The sequence below is a fragment of the Centroberyx gerrardi genome, chromosome 24, assembly GCF_048128805.1.
Source record: "Centroberyx gerrardi isolate f3 chromosome 24, fCenGer3.hap1.cur.20231027, whole genome shotgun sequence".
In the NCBI taxonomy this organism is placed as follows: domain Eukaryota; kingdom Metazoa; phylum Chordata; class Actinopteri; order Beryciformes; family Berycidae; genus Centroberyx; species Centroberyx gerrardi.
Window position 1 is genome coordinate 9,686,412 of NC_136020.1, and position 21,675 is coordinate 9,708,086.

Genomic DNA, 21,675 nt, shown 5'->3' on the forward strand with positions numbered 1-21,675 from the left:
ATGATGCACAGTGCGTTATTGACTGACTGTGAGACTGGAAATGCTTTTAGAGTGTGTGTGTGTATGTGCATGTGTCTGTGTGTATGCGAGAGACGGTAAATGAGCGAGTTAGAGACTGTGTGTGTGAGGGAGGCTGTGAATAAGAATGTGCGTGCATTTGCCGCTTGGGCCTACTATATATGAGAATGCATTCATATGTTTTCATGAACAATTACACTCCTGTAGGCATATTTCTCCATTCCTTTGTGTGTATCAATTTTTAAGTAAATAGCAGAGAGACTAATGCTGGGGGTGTGTGTGAGCAGTAATTGCAGCAGGAATAAATATCCCTCGTTCTTCTTTATCTTTCATGTACAGAGTGGCTTTGAGTCTGCTGGGCGAATTAGCATAATGAGAGGAAAGTAAACGAGCGACGCTTCATAATCTGACAAAATGGCTGCCGTCACAGGGAAATCGTAGAGGTGTGTGCATGTTTGTGTGTGTGGTTGTGTGTGTGGACTGACAAGTGAGGAGACATATGATGCCTCTTATGCCACAGTGTTGCGCATGAAAATACCAAACAGCATTTAGCTGAACGCTAGCTTTCATACATCAAGAAAAGACATAAATGACAAACTCTGAGATGAAAATGAGCGCTGAGCTCCATGCTAGCATGGAGACGTGGGTAATTATTGGGCTGGCAGAACACGAGAGCTAAGAGGGGGCATATGGACCTTTTAACATTAGACGAGCGTTATGCAAACAAACGTGCTGCGCTGCCATTTCATTACAGCGGCTGAGGTTTATAGAGACAAATGCTACTGTTATGATAATGACGACGATGAGGATGGAAACCCCTCGCATCCCCAGTCTCGGTGGCTGAGCTGACTAATGTGCTGGTTATGGTAATGACGAAAATGATACTCATCACATGACAAATAAAAAAATGGCTGTATGATGGTAATGACAATGATAACTGCATGCTGTTGATTATACTGATTTAATCATGTCTATAATGATGACAATAATGACTACATGAGGATTATACTGAATGATAACAATGCGACTGATGAATGATGGAGAGGGTGATGACAGGGTGTCAAGTTTAAATGTAAGACTTTTTAAAGACCTTTTTAAATGGCGGCTACAATTAAATTTAGACCGATGTCACAACTGAAACACCCCTGAAAATGAAGACAACCCATCGAAATGTCACCAGAGAAACGGCACCGCAGCATTTTAGGTTTCAAGACATCTTTTGCCAACACCTCCCCTTCATGCACCCCTCCGCCTTTTCCCTTACCATCTTCTGCAGGTACTTCTCCTTGCGGACGTCCACCATGACCATGCCCTCTTTGACCAGGCCGAGGCCCACGTCCTCCTTGGTGTCGGCGAACTGTAGCGTGACGTGGGGGCAGGTGACACCGGAGTACTCCACGTTCAACAGGCACTGGGTGTTGTGGATGTCCCGCACCACGCTGTCCACCACATCGGCACGGGCGTCCTCCTGAAAGAGGCGGCGGGCGGGGGGCCGGGATGGGTGGAGGGGGGTGAGGGGGTAGGCCAAGGTGGGATATAATGAGGAGTTGGGAGGATTGGAGAAGATAACGGCAGAGAAAGAGGATAGGGGAGGGAGGGGAAGAGTCGGGGAGAGAGGTGAAGGGGATAATTAGTATGCTGCCGGGCGCGCTGATGACTCCTGAACATACACAGATATGCGTACCCACACAAAGACATGCGATGCAGACGCTGACATGCATAAACACACACACATATGCAGGCGTCTAATTGGGATCTGATGTGTGTGGGGATAAGTGTTGAAAAAAAAAACCATCCTCTCCAATATATGCAAGCACACAAACCAGGGGAAAAAAACAACTGCACTCATGATAATGGGGTCAGTAAAAGCAAGACAATAAGCTCACTCAGCAATTGATCAGTACTATATCGCTTTCTCTCTCTCTGTCTCTCACACACACACAGACTAATCATTCACATGTAGAACTTGACACACACCAATTATCCACTCAACCGGTTCAAGAGGTTCTAGTTCCGCTGCACTCTCTAGTGGTCTGCCTCTCTCACCCCCTCTCCTCCTCCTGTCCCTTTCTTCCCTTTCTTCTCATTTGGCTCTTCCGTTCTTTACCTTACTCTTTCTCCTCCGCAACCTACTCGATTGCGATTGATTGAGCACATGGCGCAGAAAGAGGTGGAACAGATGCAATCCTCACCTCATGTCCTCTAGCAGTAAGGACAAAAAGAGAAAAAACAAGGGAGCAGCGACTCCAAAGCCAGGAAGACACTTAAAAACTATCACTCCCTGGCCATCATCCATCCCTCCCCTACACCATCCATCTCTCTGCCTCCCCTCCTTCTCACCCTGGTCTTGTCTCCATGGCAACCCCCTTCGAGCTAGCCGCCCTTGGGTATGTGCGTGCGCTTGTGTGTGTGTGTGTGAGCGTGTGTACATGTGTGTGGGCAGGGAAGCTTGTTCAAGGCACAAAACTCTAAGGGCCTTTTTTGTCTCTGCTCTCCCTCTGGTCAACTTGTCACAGGCGCTGTAGGGGAGCTCAGGGCGAGAGAGGGAGGGAGAGGGAGACAGAGGGAGAGAGAGAGAGAGAGAGGGAGGCAAACTGAGAGAGGAGGAGAGAAGAGAAAGAAAGGAAGGGAGAGAGAATTACAGAACGAGAACGAGTGGACACCCGTGAGGGGGCGATACAATATGAATGAGAACCTTCTGCCATGCAGCGAAGGACAATGGGAAGACTAGATGTATAGCGGCGCTCTCTCATCTGCCATATGCCCACGACAGACCTGGTGGAAGATGTGAAGGACTTTTCTTTTTGTCTATTTGGGGAACAGGCTACAATTTATAAACACATGAGGTCTCGCTTATTGATAAAGAAATACATGAAAAAGATGAAGGAATGGAATTAAATTAAAATATAATAAAATTAAACTTGAAGGCGAAGAGGGGGGTACTGGCAATAAGTGCTTTGCCGTCTTCTGCAGCAAATTAGAACCCTTGCTTTGCACTTTTTTTCTTTTGTTATCTATCTATCTATCTATCTATCTATCTATCTATCTATCTATCTATCTAAAATTAATCCATCTAAAGTAATTTAATCTAGTATTGAGTCTTAAAATCATGCATCATGCAAATAAATCTGCCACTGTGGTGAGGAAATTTCACTTTGCAATGCAAACCCACTAATTTTTTTTTTGAACCAAGAATTTTCTTGAATCGAGTATCATTTCCTTGATACTAGAAGAGCGATCTGCCTTAGGGCCTTTTTTTACATGAAAGCCAATGGGGAGCGGCCATTAGGTGGATGGAAAGCAGCCGCTTTAGAAAGGCGCTGCGCCTGGTGTGTTTTTAGGCAGAGCGGAGTGCTTTCTGAAGTTGAGGAATGTTCAGCTTTGTACAGGTGTGCTCATGGTGTGGACTGCTCTTTTTAATGAGCTAACCTCAATGAGGAAGAGGGGGGGGGGCAGCTCAGACTGGAGGCCGCTTAGAATTTACAACAACCAGAATGAAAATTGAAAAAGTAGTAGAAAAGTTGGTAGAAAGTTGTTTCTCTGACGGGTGCAGCTGCTGCAGGTGGTTGTCATGGAAACAAAGTGCACTTTGCGCGACCCACTTTTTCAAATTATGAGTACAAAATTCAGCTAAGACAGCGTTTTTTTCTACAGAAAATCGGAATAGTGTGCGTGCACGTGTGTCTTGTTTCAAGTATTAGCACTTGTTTCCAGAAAAATCATGAAACAGGTGAAACTGTATTGGAAACGAGTGGAGCAATCTTGGCCCATTGGCAGTATTTTTCACTTGCATTAAGAAAAGTATTATTTTAAGACTGAATATGAACCCATACAACTTCTTCAGACAGACATTTTTTTGCAGGGCATTAGGTGGCAGGCTGAGTGACTGAGGCTGCAACCTTTCCTATGTGTGGCGGCAAAGGCACAATACAAGTGGGGCACAGCGCTGTCACCACGAGTGACAGAGGGAAAACCTTCAGATAAGGCAGGCAGCAAATGGATGAAAGGAAAACCAAGAGAAAACGGAAAGAACAGGAAAAGGGTAAGACAGATACAGAGTGACAGAGGAAGAGAGAGGGAGAGGGAGAGGGAGAGGGAGAGGTGCAAGGTGCGCGTCAGCTTCCGACACGGGGGAAAGCTTTGTGTGTGTGTGTGTGTGTGCGTGTGTGTGTCTTGGGGCTGTAAGGTGTAGGTGATGCCTGTGCCCTCCTGGACCAACAGATGGGCCACTTCATCCTTCAGGAGACACTGACTCATGAGACAGGTGACAGCAGGCACACACACACGCACAGCATGCATGTGTGCGCTCTCACACACACACAGACCTTGCACTTAAATGTACAACTTGTGCAAATGATCACACAAAAACTCATCAGAGACACATGCAATCGCCCTGCAACATTATCTAGGCTAAGTGGAACAAATACCCTATAAAAAAAACACACACGCATATTAGCATGCATACACACTCACACACACACACACAAACAATTAAAGAAGGGGCTTAGCACTGCGCCAATCAGGCACATCCCAAATGAAAACGTGTTTGTATCCCCATGGACTATTTAGGATGCTATCAGCTCAGTGGGATGTTTTCTGAGAAACCCAGGGTATTAAAGCGAGTTAAAAATACTCAGGTCACTGCGACCTCAAAGTGCTGCCGTTGCCCCCGCTGACACACACTCTCGCACACAACGCAGTCTCACACACACGAAGACGCGCGCGCACACAAATGCTCACCGGGGGTTGCATAAACACACTCGGATGTAAACAAGAAGATTAGGGTCTGGAGAAAAACACAATCACCGCTGCTTGGCTATCAGGTGGATGCTTATATTGTTGACACACACACACACACACACACACACACACACACACACACACACACACACCCACCCCAAGCGTCCAAATGGGAAAAACATGCGCACTGAACCAAATCTAAACTCCACTTTTGGATTTTTGTCAGCATGTCATGATGTTAGCTGTGTCGACACACTGTATCAAAGACAGAATTAATGTAATGCATCAGCAGAAGCATAAAGAGAGAATATGAGTGGTATACTGTGTGAATACCTGGATGGTTCATGTCTATCTATAGAATGTGTGTCCATGTGTGTGTGTGTCTAGGTGTTAATGTGTGTTGAAGACATGTAGTATGATGTTATTAAATTGTTTATACAATGTGTTAATATGTGGATTATTCTCTAGCTGCTGCTACCAAATAAATCAGAGACTTGGTGTTTGTCAATGCTCAGTCTGCTTTGTACTGCAAACACTATGTATGAGAATATCTTCCACTAACACTGCTTGTAAAGAAAACCCTACCCTTTCCGTCTCTGTTGCAGACTTATCACCTTGTGTTTGCAGCTGTGAAACTGTGAAACAGTTTTTATGTCTTGCCAGGAAAGCCAACTTTCAAAAGTTGGCAGAGAGTAAGTCTGAAAAAGTTTATTTTGAAGTTAATTTTGAAGCTTTCGGTCAAATAACTCTTTCTGGCACATTTCTACTCTGCGTGCGCGTGCGTGTGTGTGTACTTACATCCTGTGGGACCTGGATGAAGGCGAAGGTATACTCGGTGGCCTGTGCTGGCAGGGTCCTGGTGCTGAAGGCAGGGGGTATGGCAGCCAGACGGGTGGACGGCACAATCTCTCTCTGAGGGAGGGATGGAGGGAGGATAGAAACGTGACCCAACATGCAAAAACAGAAACATTGTGGGAGATAGTTTTCATAGAATGTCGATCTTTGCATTCACAGCTTTAAAGCGGTATGTAATAGGGGTCAGTGAGTGGTTTTGTCTGAATGATTCATTACTGAATCAAGTAAGTCCATTTTGAAATAACTTGTTCGATGCAAAATGCGTCTCCAGTAAAGTTAAATGAGCTTGGGTTCATGGTCACAGATATTGTCTCCGATATGAAACGATTCAGTAAAACTGCAGTCAACAAGGTTATGAGATTTCAAAGCGAAGTGCAACAACACTGTGTGAGACGCAGAAATCTAAGCAGCAAACGTGACAGCGACACAATTTAAATATAGCCACCTCTTCTTACTACTGCACTGAAGGAGTAAAAGGGTGATTTCAGGGGTGACGTCTGGCCTGCGCAAGTGATGATACATAAGGTTTTTTTTGTGAAAGACAAGAAAATGTGAAGTCGAGGGCATGAAAGAAAGAAGAGAAGAACGGGGTTGTTGAAAGCATGTGACGCAGATGAAGAAAGGTTTACTTTAAGAATTTGCAGCAGAGCGTAATGTATCTCTCCAGTCAATCACACACGCACTCACCCTAAGGCTGTATGATAAAAAGACTACACAGCCAATACACTGTATTGCAATTTTATTTTTCCCCTGATTCGGAACCGATTCTGAAATCCTGATGTCACTATAACCATGGTAGTTTACAGCTATGAAACAAGGACAGGTGCCATTTTTTGCTTAAGGGCTGCGTGCTTGTAGATGTCACCTTAGCAATCATTTCACAGCTGTTTCTACGGCAGTACCGAGGCCCCTTTCACTAAGCTCCATCTGCTCACTACCTCAGTTGTAACAGAGTAGCTACGAGCAAAGATGAGAGTAGACATCGAGTTGATACCCGCCGGGCTCCTGTCAGATTAGAAAACAAAACGGGATGAGTAAAACTTAATAAAGGTAATTGTTTGCTGGCATTGTTTGCCAGCTTTGCCATTAAGTATTTGAATACGCGGATGATTGAAGGGTTTCATTCCAGTATGCTATATATCCATTTTGGGGGGAAAAAGTAAATAAAAAAATACAATAATTAGGCTACATCCTCTAAAGTAATATTTTCTATTTAAGTGCTCCAGATAGCAAATAACTTCAATAATGCTCAATAGTGAGTTTTACTTTTAGGCTTGCAATCATTTTAGAATGATATTTACATGCATTTACTTTTGCTTGGAAAACAAATAAACGTGAAAGTACAACCTGATAAAACATCACTCTGATGTTCAAAACCCTTTTAGTGGACTTGTGGATGTAAAGCAGTTAACACAGGCCCTGTTTAGTATGTTTGTGCTTACATTTTACTTAAAGTTCAGCTCACTGGGGGACAAAGAAGTATGTATAGCTTTGCCAAGTGGGTAAATACTTACAATTTACTGCAGGTCCAGTGCTCTGCAGCACAAAGGTGTTCATTTTTATTGTGTGTGTATGTGTTTTACATTTTATTTCAAGTTCAGTGAACAACAATTGCACACAGCAATGTGCATTTAATTTACATTTTGTTTGCCTTTGCAGGGTAATGTAAATGTCTCTTATTTAAATTAATTTTAGGTATATTCAGTTTGACTTGGTTATTTTTACATAAATGCACATAAGGTTATATCTGAATCACATCTAAATTGTAATTAAGTACTGTAATGTAATGAAATTTAATATCCTGACACATTTACTTTGATGTATATTGTGCTTGAGTTCCTACCCAGACCTTAAAAATACATGCATAAACTTGCAAACTTTGCACACAGACAAATCCCCACACGTGGGCCATGGGAGACTCCACTGATGTTGTCCTTATTAATACATGAAAACACAATACAGCCACACACACACGCAAGATCCCTGGGCGACCCCACTCGTGTATAGTCAGACAAATACAGCCATTAAAGACGGGGAGTAAATTTAATGACCCCATATCTGAGGTTAATGTGTTCTTTGGATTGGACAGACTAGACAGAGGAAGAGCTAAAACATTTATTAGGGATAAGACCAGAAGATTTATCTAAGCCATAATAGATTTTGATAGCACTGTAAATGTGGGCCTTAAAATCTAAAGACAATGTGGTCTGCTGTGTTTGCTAACGATGGGATAGTAATTCAAGCATGGCATTTTGAAATAGTGACCTGTACCGGAGATACGTGACAATATCCCCAATGTAATAGCTGACGGCACGGTGGCATTGTGGCAAGGACGGAATGACATAAGAGTAAATGACACAAAACTACACAGAGAAAGAATGAGTTGGAGATCAGCCCAACTGTGTGTGTGTGTGTGTGTGTGTGTGTGTGTGTGTGTGCGCGCGCACATGTGTCTGCGTGTCCGGTCGGCCTCGGAGAATCACACTTTCAGCAACATGCCAGGACGCATCGCGTCTGCCAGGCAAACCCCAAGCCGTCCCCCACTCTATGAGGTCAGTCACACACAGCGCCAGCGCGGTGCATCATGGGAAATGTCCCACAGGCCAGGGGTTGGCTAGATGGGCCACTTGGTGATGCATGCATGTGCCCGCGCGTGAATAGACACACACACACAAACTCAAAAGGATGTATCGTCATCACAGATAAAAAAAAAAAAAAAAAAGATCCAGAGGTTGAGAGTGGGGGGGTGTGAGTGCTTTTTTTCAGTATGATGAAAAGGAGGAGGAATGATACATTCAATTGTATTCTCTGCTTCGGTCATAGGAGATAAAGGGAGGAAAAAAAGCCTGCGTCACATTTGTACCGGCTAAAAGGACACGTGGTGGCAGTTAGGCTGCTTTGAACATGGGAATAAGCGAACGACTGATGCCTGGACAGATAGAGACGAACAGGAGAAGCTCTTCTGTTTCTTTGGCTGCGTGTTCGACTGGATCGATAGTAACCACGTTAGGACTTTGCGTGTGTTTGTGTGTGTACTAGGCATCAAACAATAGCGCTCTTCTTTTAATGATGACGACGCACCATTCAGACACGTTCACATTCAGACACGTTGTCACACACACACAGTCAAAGATACTCACATTGCCATAGTCAATGTAGAACACATGAACCTTTGCCGGTGACTCAACTTTCTCCACTCTGGCTCTGTACCTGCAGCAGGAAATAGATAATTGAGTAATAGAGAGAGAGAGACACACAGAGAGAGAGCGAGAGAGAGCAAGAGAGACAGAGAGAAGAGCGGAGGGAAAGGAAGAGAGATGAAGACAGAGGGGACAAGAGGAAAAGGAGATGAGTAAATGATTCCGTGCTTATTTCCCTGGGGAGAAGGTGTTGGAGAATGTGTCTGTTGTGATCAGGAGAGAGGAGCAGGAGAGGAGGAGCAGGCTAGGGAGGGGGGTGGGGGTGGGGGGTGTAGAAAGGATCTTTCAGGGCATGACAGGGCTGTGGAAATTGCAGAGGCTTCCCTGAAATAAGGGACACTTACTTGTTAACCTGTAGCAAATAACTTTGTATTAGTGTGACCACAAATCCAAGATTTTGACTTTGGTATGGTCTGATCTTCTAGTTAATTGGTGTGTAAAGGGTTAGTAATAACTATGTCATTAGAGTGACTTGTGTTTGTGAATGTATTTTTTGTTCAAGCTGACAACGGTTAATATGCCACAAAATACCACAAAATAAAAGTATCAGTATTAGAAAAAGTACTGTTTCTTAAATCAGGTAGAGTAGCAGTTTTTCAGTACTGGGACACTGTGCAACACTTTCTTGTATATGTGCACTCCAAAACCAATATTCACTTTCCTATAAACCACAAAGTCAACATGTGTTGGAAAAAAAACCCAAAAAAACGATTCAACCGAAACCAATTTGTATGTAGAACACAGTAAAACGTATTCATAAATATATAGGTTACAGAATAGTCTATGTTTTTTCTTCTCTCAAGCATGAGATAAGACTGTAGCACACAAGTCCTTCAGGAAGTGTCTCTTCATCCACACATCATTCGTCTGACCCTCAACTCAAATAAACAAATGAGAGTGGGAAAGACAAATTGGCCGAGAACCAGAGACAGCAGGAGAAAGCCGATGTTCCGAATAATTAGGCCCACATGGGCAGAGAGAGAGACAAGAGAACAAAGTTAAAACCGCATAAGTGATTAACAGCAAGACCGAGAGGAAGGCAGTGAGTGAAGAGAGCGAGAGAGAGAGAAAGAGAGTGAGAGACAAAGTGTGAGTGACTGATGAACAGAGGTTTTTTGCTATCTATTCAGCACGACTCTTCGGTGTTCTAACAGGCCTTGAAAGCCGCCGGATTTCTAATTAGCCCGCTAATAAAACCCGCCGACGTTTCACATGCATCAGAGAAAAACAAAACAAAAAAAGACACAGGGATACAGAACAGTGTGAACATAAGCATAATTAGCTTGCTGAATAACGTGGCTGGGGAAAAAAAAACCATAAAAAGCAAGACAAAAACCTCAAGTATTTGCCACCTGAAAGGACTTCTCGTTTTGAAAGCAACAAGAAGACAGACTTGTCAATACAAAACAGCGGAGAGAGAGAGAGAGAGGGAGAGAGGGAGAGGGAGAGGGAGAGAGAGAGAGATGAAGGTTCACAACAGATGGGCTGTTTAAAATGCTCATTGACTTGTATCCGGCAGGGCAGAAAACAATGACTTTTAAGTTTTGCCCCCCAAAAAGTTGAAGGAGGGGAAGATGGAGGGAAGAAGGGAGGAAAGGGAAGAGGGCAGACCACCTGTGTAGGGGGGGAACATTTGGTTTTTTAATCAGTTTAGTGTTATTTCTCTCTGTCTCGGTCACCTTCTTGACAAATCATCGCGTGCGCGCACACACACACACACACTCTCTCTCTCTCTCTCTCTCTCTCTCTCTCTCCCTCCATCACTGTGACTTCCATCTGTCCCCATGACCATCTGTAAACTTCCAACATCCGGTGAGGAGACTAGGTGAAGAGGTGTGTGTGTGTGTGTGTGTGTACTTCCAAGCTACTGCTGATTCTAAAGGGCTAAAGCAGCGGCGGTGAGCTAATTACAGCCTGTGGGTGTTTGTTCTTAATGCACCACAGGTTTAAACAGAGACGAGGTAAATGTAAAACGGCAGGTATTGTCTTAGAAAAAATAAAGAAATAAAGAAATAAACAGAGCTAAGTAACATTAGACTTCATTATAGTATAAGTGTGTGAAACTCAATGTGTCATTACGGAAATGGCAATTTCGCAGCTCAACAAACACGTATGATGATTTCTCAAGTATTGTAATAGATCTCTCATGGCTTAAGGTAATACTGGTTCATCCTATCAAACTGACACAGGAAAACAAATCTACATTTAACTATGGTCATGAGAGAAACACTACAGAGAGGTTGAATGTCTGCCTTTGTGTGTGTGTGTGTGCGTATGAGAATGCGTACCACTCTCCATCAGCGAACTTGGCGATGCAGTAGTCCCCTCGGCGTGCGGCGTAGGATCCCTCTACAGGCGGCTGGGCAGCGATCTCTGCCCTCATGGTCTCCATCAGACTCTCCAACTGGCCTCCTGACATGGGTGAGAACGGATGGAGAGAGGGAGTGGACAAAAGGCCAAGGCACAGCACTTAAACAAATGTTCAGCAAATATGTTGGATGAGCACTGCTTGGATTCAGCACTAGTCCATTTCCATGAGAAAACACAAAACTTCATAAAATTACACACAAATGTATGGTTTATTACAAGCCAAGCAGGTACCAGTTCAGTTGTACTACATCCTTTACCAAATGCACAAAACTGCCACCCCTGCTTTAGAGAATCAGCGATAACACTTGATACATCTGGACAAAGACAAATGGCACGAGTCCACCTTGCTAGAGCGCACAGCTCCTGATTCAAACTCAATTTAAAAAAAGTTTTAAGATGAGGAGAAAGAAGGAGGTAATTCGGAGGCTGCTCTTTCTTTAACATTTTGTTGCTAATGGTATGCCAGAACTAATCAGCTCACAACCCATGTCACTCCCCATTGCTCTCCAGAGACTCAGGCCCAAAATGGCTGCTAGCTGCACAGCTCAAAAAGGAAATCTCGTCTCTGGTTTCTGTCGCTGTTAGCCCATTAGCAACATGCAGCTAATGCTAGTTCCCTGCTGGAGAACTACAGCTCTCCCAATGGGCCTTTCTCGCCTATCAAGCCATTATATCATGCGCGGCAGAACTATTATGGTGGATTCAAGGCGAGAATGCGACCGTCGATATGGTCTGAGTTGGAGAATTCAGATAGCGAGTCAGGGCTCCATGGACTCACTGACTGCAATAAGTGGCAGCCTGATTTGCAGCCATCAGCTGCAATTGGGGAGCTGTTTGTGTGTGTAATTGAGTGTATGTGTCTCCAAAAGTGTCATTGTGGGTGTGTGTTCCTGCCGTTTGTGTATTGTGTATGTTTGTTTGTGTATGTTTCAGTACGTTCATGCGCGCATGTACGTGTATGAGCGAGTTTGTGTGGGGCCGTGCGTGCGAGGCTGTGTAAAGTGCGGAAGCGCTTACAGCAGCGAGTTTAGCAAAGTGGCCCATGTGAAATTACATGGTGATTTGTTGACAGCCCATTTCCATTGATTTCCACCTGGAGGGGGGGTAGGGTGGGTAATGGAACAGCTCTCTCCAAATAAACACACGCACACATACACACAGCTGTTTCTACACTGGGAGGATATGGAGGTAAAAATGAAATATTCTCAGATATGTAACACTACCAACAGTCATACAGTCAAAGGCAAATAAAGGCACACTATGGAGACAATTAGCAAAGCACAAGCACATACACACACACACACAGAAACAACCATCCAGAGAGTGTAGTGTGTTGAGGTGTGACCCAGGCTAAAGAGTCGCTGTTTTAGCATGTGGCCCTGGGGCCAGCGAAGACGACGACGTCAACAACCACGACACCAACACCAACAAGGTGCAAGACTAACAGCACTTGTGTGTGTGTGTCTGTGTGTAAAATTAGTAGGGTCTGCTTACTATGCGTGTTACAATCAAACAAACAGCTCGGAGGCAGGCAGCACCACAGTACACCCTCCCCCCCCTACACACACACACCTTTCTTTACTCCCTCACTGAGTTCTTATGAGCACCTTATATTATTTCCGCCTGCGTAAGAGCATTTGCTTGTGGAGCACAAGAAGACGAAGGGAAAAAAACCAAAACAATTCGGCTGTTTTCCCAGGTTTATCTGTGCTGAAACAGCCAGGCAGCCGCCAGCCAGCACTGGGCAAGATACCTTCATTAGCATGATGTCAAACTTAAACAGAGAGAGAGAGAGAGTGAGAGCGAGCAACACAGCTAACCCGCAGGGGGTACGAAGGGATGGAGAAGGTGGGGGGGTGGGCGAACGGAGAAACTAGGCCTCGTTAAAGAGGAGCGTGTGAAGGAAAGGCTGATGGGAGCTCAATTTGATTTGGGGGGGTGTCCAAACATCTCATTGGCCACCCACTGCTACACCGACTGCTGATGAATGCAGAGAGGGGAATGGGAATATAAATACACACACAGACACACACCAAACAGACGCATCCTCAGCGTTTTGTAGAAGCTGCAGTTTTTGGAAAACATGTCAGATGAATTGCTTTCCGAACCCCTTGCCTCATCAACACACACACACACACACACACACACACACACAGACAGAGGTGGTGTGGTTACGTCGTGACGCTGTAGCTTTGCCACAGCGGCTTGGTGCAGACTTAGTGGAATGGCATCGGGCTGCGGCTGTCAGAGTCAGCCTCCTCCTTGATTTATTAATCTAATTAAAAAAAGTTAGAGTGTGCCTTCCTTCCTTCTCAGACCAGGGAGGAAGCGTGTGCTAGCGTGCGTTGGTGCGTGCGTGCGTGTGTATTTACACTGACTTATATATTTATTTCCTTTCCTGGGCCATGTTCCACTTTGGGTCCATAGAGGGCTGCATAAATAACACATGAGCTTTAAGGGGGTTCTACCCAGCGATTTATATATACATGTACATACACACACGAAGCCTAATGGATTGAGCTACTTAATATAGCCTAATTAACAATGCTTTATTCATGCAAATGGAATGGGCAGGGAGGGATGGAAGTAGAGCGGTACAGCTTGAATATGAGATACATTAAGTGAGGGACACTATGGTCCACTGGCGGAAGTAGCATAGCCTAACACATGACTTAAACCTACAATATGCAACTTTTCGACTTGAGACAGGTATATTGTTTGTCCCGCCCTCTTCCCCCTTAGGTAGTCATATTCCTGCCACAACACTTGTCACTCATCTTGATGAGCTGTCTATGTTGAAACAGCTTCTAATCTGAAGCTGAGGTAACCAGCATCGGTAAAGCCCACAACAGAGATTGAAGGAGGAGACGACGAATTCAGGGAATCTGCAATTAAGGCAATGTCAATTGCAAATAGGGGATTTACGCATGTATCCACAGGGTCACACACAGACCCAGACTGACAAGGTATGAGATATCCTATTCATTTATTGTTATTTAAAGTCAAAAAGTTGAATGTATTGTAGCTTTAAGGCAAAACAAAGCATATGCATATCAGTGATTATTGGCACACAGACACAGGATAGCGTGCACACACATCCAGACCCAAACCTGAACGCCATGCTATGTTCATTATGTCTGTCTCATTTCGCTGCTTGACGTGTATTTATAAACCAGCTCATCAAGGCAAATTACTGTCATGTGTACATGTAACTGCAGATTAAACTGATCCATGAATACAGTTTAATCTCACAGTTACACATACACTCATCCACATATCGTGCTATGTCACCTGAACATATATTTAACCTGAATGCATTTTATATGTATGGCGCTAATGCAATTTGTCGTGTTTACGTTCACTGGTGCTATGAAGTTAATGTGTTATAAATCTCAGAGTGATTTTACATCTCTACCAAAACCAAATCCATATATAGCTGAAGTTTACATAGGATCTGGTAGGGCTTGCAGTAACAGGGCGCTGACATTGCAGTGCTATGGACCACCGATTTCACTGGGCTGATTTATGATCCACTGTGACCCTTAGATTCACTTTAATTACTGCCGGGTCAAGTCCAGTCACAACGTTAACAGTAAATCCACTTCCCTCAACCAACTACTTAGAAGAACTCCTGGAAAAAAATGGGTTGTGGTGGTTAATGTGTTTTCATGGATGTAGACATCTTTCATCAAATAAGAGTTCACTGTATCAATTATTATATTATAATTTATGTGTTCTATGTTGGTTGATTTACAATTTTAGTTTTTAATTATATTACAGATTGACAAGGAAAAAAACGTTTATTCCAACCTTCCAAACTCATCAATGATGCGTGTACTGTTGATAGAGATCAATTTGGCCAAAATAATTGGTGAATGTGGTGCTGAGACGTTTGGTCTGGTAGTAGGACTTGGTGAAGAATCACCAGTCCAGACATGAGGACTTAAATATATCACACACTTATGTGAAAATGTAAGGCACAATGTAGACACATGTGCAGACATGCATGCACGCGCACACACACCATTTTCCATTCACACCGGATATCGTTTTTGTTCTTACCTTTCCCACCCACACACACACACACATCTTCAGCCCCTTCCTGACATCTTGATTGAGTAGTGAACCAACACCTCTTAACGTCTACACCTTTCCTCCTCCTGCGCCCCTGTGCATTATATATCGTGCCGGTCCACATTCACAGGTGAAAGACTGCAGGGTGCGTTTGATTTCATATGCAGAGTACACCTCATGCATTCTCATCATCCCCTCCTAGGATTCACAGGTCTAATTTGCTGTGCAGGCATCTTGGGCCATGATGGCCTGGCGTTGGGGTCACCAATTTATTAGGCACACATCATCCATGTGTTGGTACAACAGTAGTTTCTTAAATCAGTCTCATAAAATCAGCCATAAATTTGGAATTTGAATTAGTGATTACAATTTCCAAATATTAATGGTAAATTAATTAAATTAATTTGGATAGCAGTAGGCAAGCTACTGTGCAACAATGAATGAAGTTTATTATACTAGTAATGTATCAAATGGCTGTACAATTTGAGTGTAATAGGCAAAACACCGTAAAAAATCCTATAGCACAACAGGTAGTGTGTGTGTATGTGTGAGTGGGGGAGCAGTATGCGTGCGTGTGTGTGTGAGGAACAAAGGGTCATAAATCAGGAGCTCAGATGGAGGGAAAGCGGTGCAGGCCAAGGCCTCCCTGAGTTAGTAAACTGAACTGAATGAAAATTTTAGGGATGCTATCTAATTACCAAGGTTATTAGAAAGGATCAAAACAATTAGTTGTTCTGGGGAAAGGAGAGTTAGCGCGCTACAAAGACTCCAGACGCGTATTGGTAATGCACACACATAACTCTCTTAAATGTAATATCTAAATCTAATAAAAGTTCTAAATCTAATCTAAATCTAATAAATGGTCTAACGCAAACTGCCCCGAATTTATTTCACAAAGGAATGCAATTACTTTCGGTGGGCAATACACATTGATTAGGACTAATCCAACTCTGCCCAGATGATTTAGCCTTGCTTTAAGAGCCGTTGGGGTCCAAAGTCGTTCTCGTGTGTATATGCAGTTTTTGGGCCAGCAGAAAGGAAGAATTGGAAGAATTATTGTAGAATTCAGAGTTCATCAATGGGAATCATGTGAAGAGGGAAAGCTGTTCGCCACACTTTCTGCAGGTTGCAGCTGCATTGGCCTTCTGTGCCTTCAGGTTCGCGAAGATTGTACAGGCGCTATAGACTGGTTTCAACTTTTTCATCATCTTCACTGAGATCATCAGGTAAGAAAATAGAAATTAGCTTTACATGCTATACGCTTGGGAGCACACAGTAAAGCAGAGCCCTCTGGGGTCAAATGAGCAAATGCCTACAGCAGTGTGACCTCCCAGTGAAATGGGCACGTATCAATGTGCACAGTCACATCAACAGGAAATACAACCAAGACACTCTGCAATATAGAGACGTGGACTGCAATTTAATGTTGGCACAAAGACAACTAAAAATTTGTGTGCAAGGAAGGGTAAAACGTGTCGAGTGTGATTCCCTATTTTGTGTTGAAGGGAGAGCCAAAGCGATGATCCAAAAAACAGCCAAACCACTGACTGTGTCTGATCCTGGCCAATCTCTCTCTCTGTCTTTATCTCTCTCTTCCTCTGTTGGTTTTTTCTCCCTCGTTCTGTAATTTGTTTATGCACCATTATGGCTGCAGCTGTTTGTAAATCATATATAATTACATTGTGAATGCCCAGTGCAGAATGAGAGAGCGATTAGGCTTAGAAAGGAGAAAACAAGGGATAGAGAGAGAGTGAGAGAGAATGAGAGAGAGAGAGAGAGAGAGAGAGAGAGAGAGAGAGAGAGAGAGAGAGAGAGAGAGAGAGAGAGAAATATAAAGACAGAACAATTTTAGAGGTTGATTATGATCACATTTGATTATAGTGTGGCACACGGTGTGTGAGCAGAGACGAGGGGGGAAAACAAAAAGCCAATGAAAACAGTGAATCATGTGCCCTTTCGCTATGCGTCCCAAGGCCGTACTGAATTCTATTAAGCTGTTTACGAAAGCCATTAAACCAGAGGAGGGTAAATAATCACAATATGACAGAAGTAGAGGCCAAGAGAGCAGCGGTTGCTTATGAAAGCATTCTCATTTCCTGGCTTATAAGAATGAAGGAATTAAAAGACAAAGCGGAATGCTGTGAAAAGGACGCTCAACAGGGGAAACAAGTGACCAGAGAGGATGGGGCATCAGTGGCTGTAATTAATGAAAGACAAAAGAGAGGCAACATCTGGAGGAGTGAAACACTGAGGGATGTGTGCGATGAAGCGGACGCACACATACAAAACCATTTCGCATCAACGTTCCCGACCATCTAAGATCTGTCGCGGTCTGCGTAGGCAACACGGAAGGTGCATCTTCCACCGAGTGACGTGCAGCCGATGAGCAGAGCCTTGTGCTTTAGCTCACCTGCTGGTTGGGGGTGTTAAATATGCATGAGGTTTGGATGGGTGTATCCTCTGGGGCAGGGGGATGGCTGTGTTTGAGGACATGCAAGCAACGGTTCAAAAGGCAAAAAAGGCCGCACTGACAAACAACACAAGACAGAGACAGACAGGCACAGTATGTGCTGGCTTGGGAGCGGACACGGGCAAATGTGCATACGTGCTAACACACACACACACACACACATATACATACGCCTGTTATCCAATGATACATAACACCTGTTACCCAGCGATCGAAACAGATTCAAAGGCAATATCTCACTTAGGGATATTTGTACACTATCCACAGACAAAAAGTGTGACAAGGAGGGAGCTGGGGCAGCAGGGAGGATGAGATGGCTTTATGTGGAGCTATTTACTCCCCTTCCTGACTGACGTTTAGAGTAGAGTGTCAGCGTCTGCCGAGCATTGAGGGAGGCCACCATAAAAAACAAATGATCACCCAGCTTGACTAATAGCGCTCCAGGCCCGCAGGAGAGCGATATGGATTATGCCTCGCGCAATAGCCACCCCGCCACCCCGAGTCCCCCATCCCATTCTACCCTTCCCCGCAGTCTGTAGCCTTTTCCAGCAAATTACCGTTTCTGTAATTGGAAAAGCCATCGCCGAAAAATCTAAACAGAGACAGCATCTGCGGCTCTCTCTTTTTGTATCAGTCTCTCCCACTCCTCCTCTCCCTTCCACCCGTCGAGCCTCATCGAGTGCAGCTAATGCCCTGTTTTGATTGCAAGGAATCCAAATATACTCATAAGCCCGCCCGCGGCATGTTTCGGGGAGGGAGGCTGAGCCAGGCCAATTCTGAAGAGAACCCCATATGGACCTGTGAGTGGTTCACCGCTGTGAAAAGTGTCATTCAGCCATTTGCTTGAGGTAACAGGCCCAGGAGTTGACATTAGCACAAATCAAGCGCACTAGGATAGTGCAGGATGTGGATGAGGACGCTTATTTCCGCATGAAAATCAAAAGCACCCCACCTCAGCCGACAGGTGAGCTGACCTTTTAGAAGCCAAGTTGCGCATCTGATTTAATAATGAATGCCTTGGCGGGGGAGAGGGAAAGATCATCCGGGCAGGGCTCTGACCTCTAAATATTGCATCTGCTGCAGTAGCAGGGAGCTGAGAGAGTGAAAAACAGCAGTGTCGGCTGCTTCTTCCACTGCTGCTCTCGTTTACTTGCTTGGTTACTTTCTTTACTTTCAGTGTGTGGTACAGTGCCACCACAAAAAGGCCTGATGCACACTTCAGCTCAATAAAACATGACAAGGATATGGTCCAGGGTCCATGGACTCTTCAGGACAAGGATTTAAAAAAAGAAATAAATAAAACAATCAGAGGCAAGACATAATTAGACAATTAAATTAGAACAAAAACAGACTTCTCTATTCATCACCAGAAAAAAAAAAACAAAGATTCTGTTGGCTCTTGATGCCCACAATGCCATCGCAAAGATATCTCCTCTGAAACCTCACATGGACAACAGCAACAGGCAGCCTTGTGACAGCCAACCTCGTTTTCCCTTAAGCTCTGCTGTACATAGTGGTCTTCAGTTGGCTGCCTTGCCATGACATCCAATTAGAAAACCCCTCACCAAGATCAATATGGAACGCTAACGCTCATGTCCTCTTATTGAAATCAATACTAGTGAATGCCAGTGCGACCAGGGGAACTTAAGTACACTTCAGAATATAGAAGAGGAAAGGGAAGAAAGGGGAAGGCAGGGTGCTGTGATATATTGTAGGGAGGCCATATTGGCTGAAGATGTCTTGACCTTGGAAGGCAGACATTTAAGAGGGCAGATAAATAAAGAAAAGCTCCAAGGGGGCTGAGATTAAGAAGGGCATAAATAAGGAGCAAAGACCAAAGTCCATATGAAAACTAACAGGCAATCGGCAGTATAAAAACAGCCCAGGCAAAAGCAAGGCAATATAGGCAAAATCGAAAAATGAAATTTCAAACTAGTGGAATTCAAATTCAAAAGACAAGAAAATTGGCCTGATCTGAAGCCTAGGCAGAGAGAGAGCAGCTCCCTGCTTGCTTTGCTCCATCGGCGGCCGGGTCCAGCGTCATTAGGTGAGGAACAGCTGCTGTGTGTAAAAGGTAGAAGTGTGAATAATGTGGACGGAGTGGCACCTGGTTGGGGGGAACGACTCCACTCATTATGACTCTGTACGGCTGCCAGGAAACAAGCACTAGACAGGATGTACCGCCGACTGGGCTGCAGCTGAGGCTCGGGGTGGGGAGAAAATGTGTTCGCCGGCCTAGGCCAGGCCGCGCAATCCGGTCCGATGGAGAGGACGTCCGCGGGAAGTCCGAGCCAGGGAAAGGCCGCTAGCCTGGCGGAGGGAATCCTGTAGAAATGCAGCCCGTGTTCCAGGCTGAGGCCATACGCAGCCAACGCAGGATGGAGTGTTTTAACTAACATGAACACATCAGGAGATTGGGAACCTGGTTGTGTATATGCCAGATATCATGATGAGAACATGGCCCTAAGGTCAGAGGAAGTTTACAGGAAAACTAAGTCAGGTATACTATAGTTCCTTGGCCAAAACACCCCAAAAAGTAGCATTGCGTTCAATATCCAGGTTCCCCACAGCCATCATGGTTCTGCACCTATAATGTCTTCCAAGCTATATTTAGCAGGTCTTAATTATGCCGGCTCTCCAATATAGCGGCAAACCTTGAGCGGTGCATAGCGCATAGTCACTTCCTCCCCCTGTGCCTGGAGTGGCCTCTGTCTTTTACAGTGTCCAAGGTCACAGAGATCTATGCAGGTCCCCCTCTGACAGTAATTACATATAGCCTCCGGAGAGAGAGAGAGAGAGAGAGAGAGAGAGAGAGAGAGAGAGAGAGAGAGAGAGAGAGAGAGAGAGAGAGAGATACACAAAGAAAATAGGGAGAGATGGAGAGGGGAAGGAGGGAGAGAACAATGTGTGTGGAGAGAAAGTGTGAGACAATGAGAGAGATGAACGCACAGAGCGACAGATAAAGGCCCTTAAGATAAACCGAGAATTTAAAAGAGCGCAATCCCTCAAATTTCCTGCTGACTAGGAAAAACCATTTCCAACATGAAATTAATCACAAACGGAGCTCATACATACAAAAAGGCATCGATATGGGAAAAACCCACACTTAGAGTAATTAAATGTGAATAATTAAAAAGTGAAAAAAAAGTGTGAAATACAGAGTGCTTGCGACCCCCGGAGAATAAAAGATATTACGAACTATCCATTTCTCCCTACAGTGTTTGAGAATTATTTAGAAGATAGCACAGCGCTGAGATTACCACACTAGGCCTGCGTGTGTGTGTGTGTGTGTGTGTGTGTGTTGTCCACAGGCAATGAAACACAGGGTGCAGTGAGCTGCTTGCACTGCACAAGCTCGTCTTTTAGACTATTGGGGAGATAAGTGGTTTCACACTGAGTGTTTACGCACAATGATTTGTTTATTTTTCTTTGTGTTTATATCTACATACTATTCTGCTGAGTTTTATTTATTTATTTTATTTAACCTTTATTTAACCAGGTAAGTCAATTGAGAACCAATTCTCAAGTTACAGTACATAAGGTTTAGGTTTGGGGAATGTGGCGAATATTTGGACGTCTAATCCTTCAGACTTCCAAAGCACCGTGCTTCCTATCATGAGTTAAAGGCTGATCATACATGATTGATGGGAAACCAAATTATTATAATCACATTAGGTCAGTGATCACTTCAGGTAAGGGAGGAGGAAGTTAAGACACGTAAATGGCCCACACCTCACATCATCACACTGTCAAAGTCAAATCCATATACTCCTATTCTCTACTTCAAGTTACTTCCAAGAACTCTTGTTTCTGGCTCCTGTCCCAGTCGTTTTGTGTGCGTGTTTGTGTGTGTCAGAGTGTGTAATTAGGCGGGCCGGGGAAAGGCCAGGGAAAAGCCAGTTAGCCTTGCCCTCCCTGTCGCGGGTGCTCTGTACCTCAAGGTTGGTC

The 21,675-nt window shown here is 44.4% G+C and overlaps 1 protein-coding gene across 1 annotated transcript in view; it reads right to left on the minus strand.

Annotated features, from left to right (window-relative positions):
• Positions 1 to 21,675, minus strand: part of snd1 (staphylococcal nuclease and tudor domain containing 1) — a 183,903-nt gene that overhangs the window by 14,504 nt on the left and 147,724 nt on the right. Inside the window, exons 19-22 of the mRNA XM_071905593.2 lie at positions 11,102 to 11,225; positions 8,754 to 8,823; positions 5,557 to 5,670; positions 1,283 to 1,486 (exon numbers count right to left, since the gene is read on the minus strand). Of these exons, the coding sequence (XP_071761694.1) occupies positions 1,283 to 1,486; positions 5,557 to 5,670; positions 8,754 to 8,823; positions 11,102 to 11,225 (512 nt within the window). The remainder of the gene's footprint in view (positions 1 to 1,282; positions 1,487 to 5,556; positions 5,671 to 8,753; positions 8,824 to 11,101; positions 11,226 to 21,675) is intronic.